Source organism: Pseudorca crassidens, chromosome 1, assembly GCF_039906515.1.
Source record: "Pseudorca crassidens isolate mPseCra1 chromosome 1, mPseCra1.hap1, whole genome shotgun sequence".
NCBI classification, from domain to species: Eukaryota; Metazoa; Chordata; class Mammalia; order Artiodactyla; family Delphinidae; genus Pseudorca; species Pseudorca crassidens.
Genome location: NC_090296.1, coordinates 3,080,979 through 3,088,879, shown reverse-complemented (window position 1 = coordinate 3,088,879; position 7,901 = coordinate 3,080,979). Strand labels below are relative to the sequence as shown.

At 57.9% G+C, this 7,901-nt stretch overlaps 1 protein-coding gene across 1 annotated transcript; it reads left to right on the top strand.

Annotated features, from left to right (window-relative positions):
• Nucleotides 1-4,806: 4,806 nt before the first annotated feature.
• On the top strand, nt 4,807-7,901 carry LBHD2 (LBH domain containing 2). The gene is made up of 4 exons (XM_067725754.1): nt 4,807-4,874; nt 5,311-5,374; nt 6,387-6,542; nt 7,596-7,901. The coding sequence occupies exons 1-4, from the start codon at nt 4,807-4,809 to the stop codon at nt 7,692-7,694; spliced, it is 387 nt and encodes a 128-aa protein (XP_067581855.1). The 3' UTR covers nt 7,695-7,901.

Here is a 7,901-nt window from a genome sequence, read left to right as displayed (position 1 = left end):
TATTTGTCTTTCTCTGTCTGACTTACTTCGCTTAGGATGATAATCTCTAGGTCCATCCATGTTGCTACAGAGGGCATTATTTCATTGTTTTTAATGGCTGAGTACTATGTACCACATCTTCTTTATCCATACATCTGTCAATGGACATTTAGGTTCTTTCCATGTCTTTTTTTTTTTCCAATGTATTTTTAAATTTTATTTATTTATTATTTTTGGCTGCGTTGGGTCTTTGTTGCTGCGCGAGGGCTTTCTCTAGTTGCAGTGAGCGGGGGCTACTCTTCGTTGTGGTGTGTGGGCTTCTCATTGCAGTGGCTTCTCTTGTTGCGGAGCACGGGCTCTAGGCATGCCGGCTTCAGTAGTTGTGGCTCGCGGGCTGTAGAGCACAAGCTCAGTAGTTGTGACGCACGGGCTTAGTTGCTCCGCGGCATGTGGGATCTTCCCGGACCAGGGCACGAACCTATGTCCCCTGCATTGGCAGGCGGATTCTTAACCACTATGCCACCAGGGAAACCCTGTTTCCATGTCTTGGCTATTGTGATGTTTCCCTTTTTTGAACCATCAGACTGTGAATTCATCAGACTGTGAATACAGATGAGATCTTATTCATTTTGATGATCCCAGAACCCAGCGCTAGCACTGAGTAATAAGTGTTTACTATTTATGTTTAATATTAAGATTTATTAATAAATAAATGCTTAGTTTATGAACAAATGGGCAGAAGAATGGTGAGAAGATGGGTGGATGGGTGAATGATGGAGATGGGTGGTGGAAAAAGAGAAGTGAGAATGATTTACTTCTGTTTATGTGTATGGATAACATAAGAATATAGGAATAGATGAATTCATCTCAGAATGATGGATGGGTAAGTTACTAAGTGGGTAGGTGGTTGGTGAGGAGTGAATGACTGCATGGGAGGTGAATTAACGGATGAGTGATGGATGCAATGGCAGAATGTGTGTGTGGTTGGGTGGATGGTGTATAGATAATGGTTGGATAAGTACTGGAAGGATGGTAGATAGTGGTGCTAGATGGTATATGGTAGGAAGATGGTGGATGCACCTACATAATGGTAGTTAAGTGATGATGAATAGCTAAATAGACTGTAGATTGATAGATGGAGGGTGGGTGAATGTGGACACTAGATTGATGGATTGATGGATACTGAAATGTCCATAGATAGTGGATGCATTACAGGTGATAGGTGGTGGGTGGTGGATGCCTGTTGGGTGAATGAATCATGGGAGTATGGATGGAGGGTGGATAAATAGTAAGTGGATGCTTGTGAAGGATCTAGCTGTAGAGAATGGATGGCAAGATGGTAGATCAATGTGAATGGATATATGATGGATGGCTCATCAATGGTGAACAAGGCAATGGTGGCTGGAAGGTGCATGAATGGCCAATAAATGGATGGCTGCTAGGTCAACAGATAATGGTTTGTGTACTGTGGACGTGTCGATGAAAGGTGGATGGTGGACAGATAATGAACGGGTGGATTCTGGATAGATAGATGATGATTAGGGGATGAATGGATGATGGCTAAATGATAAATGGCTACATCTTGGAATATAGATGCATGAAAGGTGAATGGTGGATGGGAAGATGGTGGAGAGATGGTAGATGGTTGGTAGGTGGTCAGTGTACTGTATGCAGGGTTTAATGTATAGACAGAGGAAGATGGATAGATGGCAAATGGACAGTGAATGGATAATAAATGAACATGGATGTTGAATGAATAGTGAATAATGGATGGGGGATGAGGCACAGATAATGACTGGCTGGATGGTGAATGGATTGTAATGGTGGAGGAGTTACGGTGGATGAGTGCTCACTGCTGTCTCTCTATTCTATCCCCAGCACCTAAAGTAATGCTTGGTACATAGAGGGCACTCAGTAAGTTTTTCTAGAGTGGATGGATATGGATGGGTGGTAGAGGACACTTGAACGGGTTTTGGATGACTAATGAATTATAGATGATGAATGGATGATAGAGGATATTGTGAGATGGGCAATGAACGGATAGATATGTGTGAATAGGGATAAGAGGTGGGTGAATGGTAGACGGCTAGTGGGTGGGGGACAGTAGATTATGGTTCATAGAAATATGAATGGATTAGGGAGGGGCATGACTGGTGACTGAATTGTGAATGGGTGAATTGTGGCTGGCTGGCTGGAGGCTAATGGTTGAGTGGTGAATAAATTCAGATAAATAGACAGTAGATGGTAGATTGATGATTCACAGCCAGATATGTGTTGAATGGCTAAATCATCAGTAGATGGATAGATAGTTGTTAAATATTGATGGAAAGCTGTTACCTAGTGAATGATGGATATGTAGGTGGTGGATGGATGGATGGTGAATTAAGGTTGGACTGAAGGGTGGGTATTTTCATGGTGTACTGATGCTTGGGAAATGGTGGGTGTGGTGGGGAATGGATGGATGCATGGTGGTTGGACGGTGGTTGGATGGTGGATAGTGAATGGATGGTAATTGGATGGTGGAAGTTAGGTGGTGGATTGTGGATGGGACAGATGTTGGTTTATTGATGGAGGGTAATGGATGGTCGATGTTGGGTGGTGGTTGAATGGTGATTGGATGGTAGAAGAGACATGAATAGTGGCGCATGGTAGATGACGGTGGTTGGATAAGTGGATGCTGAATGGTGATAGATTGTGGTTGTTGGATGGACGTTGGACGTTGGATAAATGATGGTGGATGTTAGGTGCCGGATGGTGGAAGGGTGCGGAATTATGTGGATCAGAGGTTAGGCATCTTGGCCTCAGGTGTCAGGCCTATCCACCAGGCTGAATGAGACTGATTGTCCCAAGGCTGTTTTGTTCCTTTGGGGGAATGGCATCAGGGGTGAAGAGGGGACTGGTGCAGTGACACGCCCCCCCCCCCCACGCACATATTGGCCCTCACACTTGAGTGTAGTCCTCTTCACTCCCCCTTCCAATTGGAGGGCGTCCTCTATGTATCTGGCCTCCCCAAATTCTGCCCCCTGAATTCCTGCACCTCAAACTTGAGGCTGGGTGCCTCAAGTGACCAGGATCAGGTTCTGGGGGATGCGGTCTTGTCAAAGGGAGGTTGAGGCCGGGGTGCTACCTGGGAGCTGGAGCTGGGAAGGGCGGTGGCCGGTAGCCGAGGGGCGTGAGTGTGAATGAAGGGCCGGGGCGAGGGACAGCCCGTGGGCGTGGGCGGAGAGCGCGGGGGGGGGGGGGGGGGGACGAAGGGAGGGAGCGAGCCACGGAGGGCGAACGGGGCGAGCAGCTCCAAGCCCGGCGTGGCAGCCCCGGCGCGGGCATCCAGCGCGGGCGGGTGAGTGCGGGTGAGTGTGAGTGAGGCACAAGGGGCGCCCCTCCTCACCCTTGTCCCGGCCGGGGCCCCGCGGGGCGCCCGGGCGGCCAGGCGCGGCGTGGGTGGGAGAGGAGGAAGGGGCGAGTGGGGGGTTGAGTCGGAGCTCCCTTGAGAAGGGGAGGGTGTGGGGACCACAGTCAGCCCTTGGCTGCTGGACGCTGCGCTTTGGGCGAGAACAGTATATGTGGGGGCTGTGCGCGGCCATACCTGGCCCTACACACCTGGCAGCTGAGGGAGGTGTGGGTGGCGGAGCCTTAGATGTGCGGATGCCCCACGGGCACTGGCGCCTGGCGCCGGGCTGCGGGGTGGCAGCCCTCAGGCATTTGCTCTATCACCTGTCTCTACCACCCCTCCTCTCTCCTTCTCCATCCGCATAATCTCTGGGTCAGTTTCTGTCTTCTCTCTGTATCTCTCTTTCTCCAGTTCTATCAGCTCTGCGTTGTCTCTGTGGCCAGTGGGTTTTTCCTGCCTGTCCCTCTGGCTCTTTCTCGCATCTGTCTGAATCTCTGAGTCCACTTTCCTGGTCTCTGTCCTGGCTCCCCGGGCTCTACTTGAGGTTCTGGGGTCCTGGGATGGGATCCCCCATGAAGGGCTCCTCTGGAGGGACTGACCTGGGAGCATCAGCCTGGGGGGAGGGGCTTTCACAAGCTCTGGGATTGGGTGGAGGCTCAGGTGGGTATGCCCTGGGATGCCCACTGCAGTGTGTGGTCCCCTCGCAGCCTTCCCTGGGTCCCAGTGGGACTTCAGCTGACCTAAGCTGGGTGCTGGGTGAAAGAAACCTCGTTTCCCAGAAAGGCAGCCATCCTGTTTTGCTGGGTGGGCACAGGATCCCCTCCCCACAAGCAGCAGGGCATCACAAGCATTCCAGCCTGCCGGTCAGTGCCCTCCCTCCCAGCACTCCTGCCCCTTGCACGTGGCCGCTGCTGTCCCCCGAGCCAGCGCCCAACGAGGTGTCTGCCTGCCAGAGCCCGCCCCCATTTCTGCCTCTGGCCTAGTGCAGGTGGAGAGTCTGAGGCTGGTGCCCATGAGTCCTGGCAGGACCTCTCTTCCCAGAGCCCCTGCTGTGTGGTCTCTGGCGGGGCTCCTTTGCCCCTGCGCCTGGCTTGAGTGGGCGTGGCCACACGCAGGCAGGAGGTCAGTTTCCCTTCGCCTTGGGTGTGCAGGGTGTCTGTTCTCAGGGAGGACTGAGCACTCGTGCCACCACCCCGCTGCAGCCTGGGCACACCGTGTGGGACCTGTCCCTCAGCGCCCCCTCTGAGGGTGGGCTCAGGCAGGGAGCAGCAGTGAGAGAGGTGCAGCCTGGGCTGTGGGTGCTGGGCCTGGGGTGGGGCGGGTGTGGGCTGGAGTCGTCTGAAGCTTCCGGGAGGAGGGTGGGATCGAGCATCTGGCCCACAGCAGACACCCCGTTTCTGCTCCTTGTCTCCGAGCAGCCCAACAGTGACAGCAGCATGAGTGCCCCCCAGCCCGCCGTGCCAGAGCTGAACCAGCTGAGGAGGCTGGAGGCCTGGCAGGAAAGGTATGCAGTCGGGACCCTGCGGTCTGCCACCCTGGAGCCCTGGCCTGCGACTCAGCGCATGCCTCAGTTTACCCATCTGGGTGGAGGTTCTCCTCTACGGGGGTCTGATCTGCAAAGCAGACCTTGTGCCCAAGACAGTCTGCTCTCTGCTGGGTTCGGCCATGCCAGGGTCCCCTGCCCTCAGCGCTACTTTTCCGAGTGGTATTGATGGAGCTGAAAAGTGAGGTCCCTGCCTAAGGGGTGCCGTCCTGATATCCTGAGTGCTGGAGTTGGGCTCTTCTCATTGTTGGGGGCAGTGGGACCAGAGTGGGGGGACCAGCCCAGAGCTGCACGAGGGCCAGTCTGGAGCCTGGGCTTGCCCTCCTGGAGGGGCGGACGGGGAGGGTGGACACCAAACTCCACGGGCCCGGATCGCCTTCCCCCACTGCCTGGGCAGAGGAGCACCCCTGGGCGGGGACAAGCAGGGTTCCCTGGAGGAGGGCAGGAAGGAGAATGGCAGGGTGGGATGGGGGGAGAGGGATTCCCAGAAGGAGCCCCTGGACTGGCAAGGCCAGCAGGAGGTCCAGTCATTGGGCCATGCTGGGGTCCCTGCTCTGTTGTCACTCTGATTCCGCAGATGTCGCAGCCTAGTGACACCTGTTTTCACACTTAAGGGTCACCTGTGGTACTTTGTTAAAATGCTGTTTCCTGGGCCCCCACCCAGAGAGTGCATTTAAACACATGTTCAGATGGTTCTGCTGGGGGCACTCAGGGCCATTTAACAAAGTCCTGCGGGCTGTGTGCCTGCCCTTCCTCCATGCACCTTTGGGGGAAGGCAGACACGCACCAAGCAGTTCTCTTTCTGGGTAAAAGAAGGGGGGATGGGGAGCTCCAGGAAGGGGACCAGCCGAGGCAAAGCCACAGAGGGAAGTCAGGGCTGCTGTGGCGCCGGGCCGGAGGCCTGTGCCGCGGCACTGGTGGTTGGGGCCTCTACCTTGGAAGGCCTTGAATGGGAGGTGGAGATGCTGAGGGCACCAGGAGAGCTTGGGGAGGCAGCCCCCCCGCAGGGCTCCTGTGGGCACTGAACAATGAGCCCGGAGCAAGTCACTCAGGTTGCCATGGCAACAGCTTCCCAGCTCCTCCGAGCTGGGGAGGAGGCCAAGGGCCCAGTAGGAAAGACCCCAGGAAGGGGCTTTGCAGGATACCGGAGACAGCTGGGGATGCACAAAAGCCCTGAGCTCGCTCACCACATGACCTTGGCCTTCTGGTCTCAGGCTGCTGTTTGTTAAATGGGCCTAAGGGCTGAGCCCAGGTGGGTCCTCTGTTGCCCCAGGGAGAGCCCGCAATCCCAGGTGCTGAGTGCCCTAGCTCCAGCGGTGGGATGGGGGAGGGGCCGGGACCCTCTGGGGGATGTGCATGTGTGCGCATGTGCTCTCCTGGCCCTGAGGACTGGGACAGTGCAGGACAGGCATGGCAGGGAGTGGGGAGCCCAGGCCTGGAGTTGCCTTGACCCCCCACCCACCCTCCCTGCAGGCCATGGTGGGTGCCCGGGAGAAGGGCCCTCGGGTGGGCCAGCGGCTGCCCTCAATCGTGGTGGAGCCCGGCGAGGGGGGTGCCGTGGCGAGCGGGGAGCTGTGTTGGCCTCCGGAGGGCGCCCAGAGGGGGTCCGCCCAGAGCCAGGCTGCTGCTGCCGAGTGAGGGGCTGCCTGTAGGGGTCCCGAGAGGAGTCAGGAGCCGGGTCCCCCGCCCTCCAGCCTGCCTGCACCCATCCATCTGCCTGCCCTGTGAGCTTCTGCTCGGCGCTTAGGCGCTGCCTGGCCTGCCCCTCTCCCTGTCACCGTCCCCCTCCCATCGGCACACGAGGTCCCCTCATCCGCTGTTGTGGCCCCTGGCCTGGCGCACAGGTATGCGTCTGTTCTCACCCCTCGCCACCCGGTCCCGCCCCCTCTCCCCTCGCCCTCACGATTCATTACCTTTGGGACAGGCGTGCATTGCCCACCAGGGCCTGCGCGGGGTACGGGTGTGGGTGCGAGGCCGGGGAGATGGGCCAGCCTGGTGGGAGGTGCCTGTCTTGGCGTGGGTGCCCTGGTTAAAGGCCGAGGGGCTGCCAGAGCCAGCGGAGCTTCTGGGAGGGGGATGCGGGCAGGAGAGGGGTCAGCCAGGAGCCAGCCCTGCGGCGCGGGAGAAACAGCGGGCTGGGCAGTGAGGGCCTCTGTGGAGGGTGCATGAGGGGTGCGTTGCGCCCTGGCTAGCTTTGTCCCCTGGAGACCCCTGGGGAGTCTGTCCCAGGGAATTCAGCCTCAGCTGGGGCTGCTTGACCCCCCGCCTGCCGGTTGCTCCTCCCCAGAGGCCAGCTCCCCGCCCCCTCTGCAGTCCTCCCTGGCCCGCAGGCCCCTTGCAGCCTGGGCCCAGAAGGAGCCTGTCCGTGCCGTGCCGCCCACCTCTCCCCAGACTCCCCTCAGCCTCTGCCAGGTCTGTCCAGGGTCCGCCCGTCGGGTAACCAGTGACACATGGGCTCTGGGGAGGTCCCCGGGCCTCCTCCCAAGCTCTGGTGGGCATGCTCTGGGGCAGGGGCTCCCAGAGCCTGGCCTCATCCGCCCTCTCTCGCCGAGGACCACGCACCCAGCACCTCCTCTCCTTCGCCCGTGGGGAACTTGGGGCCTGCCCCACCCTCGCACGTTTCCTTGCAGACCTGTCAGAAATGCATCAGCCACCAACACGGAGGCCCTTGTGTTTCTGCAGCCTCCCTCACCGCGTCTGCCGGGAGCACCAGGGAAGGTTCCAGATGACGCTGGCAGCAAGCGTGCCAGCTCTGAGGACCAGTCCCCCTGCACCCAGTGATGGGACGAGGACATGGCCAGCTTCCGCTGTCCCTGGGCTCTGACAGCTGGGAGGGCCTCAGCCCCAGAGCGGCCTGGGCCTGCCCGGGCGCCCAGTAGGCAGAGCTGAGCTACCACCTCCGGCCTCACCAGCTCCGCCAGCACTGCAAGCCCCTGCCCTCTCCTGTCCACAGCCCAGGGTCCGGATCACACCCCTCCTCGTTCTCTG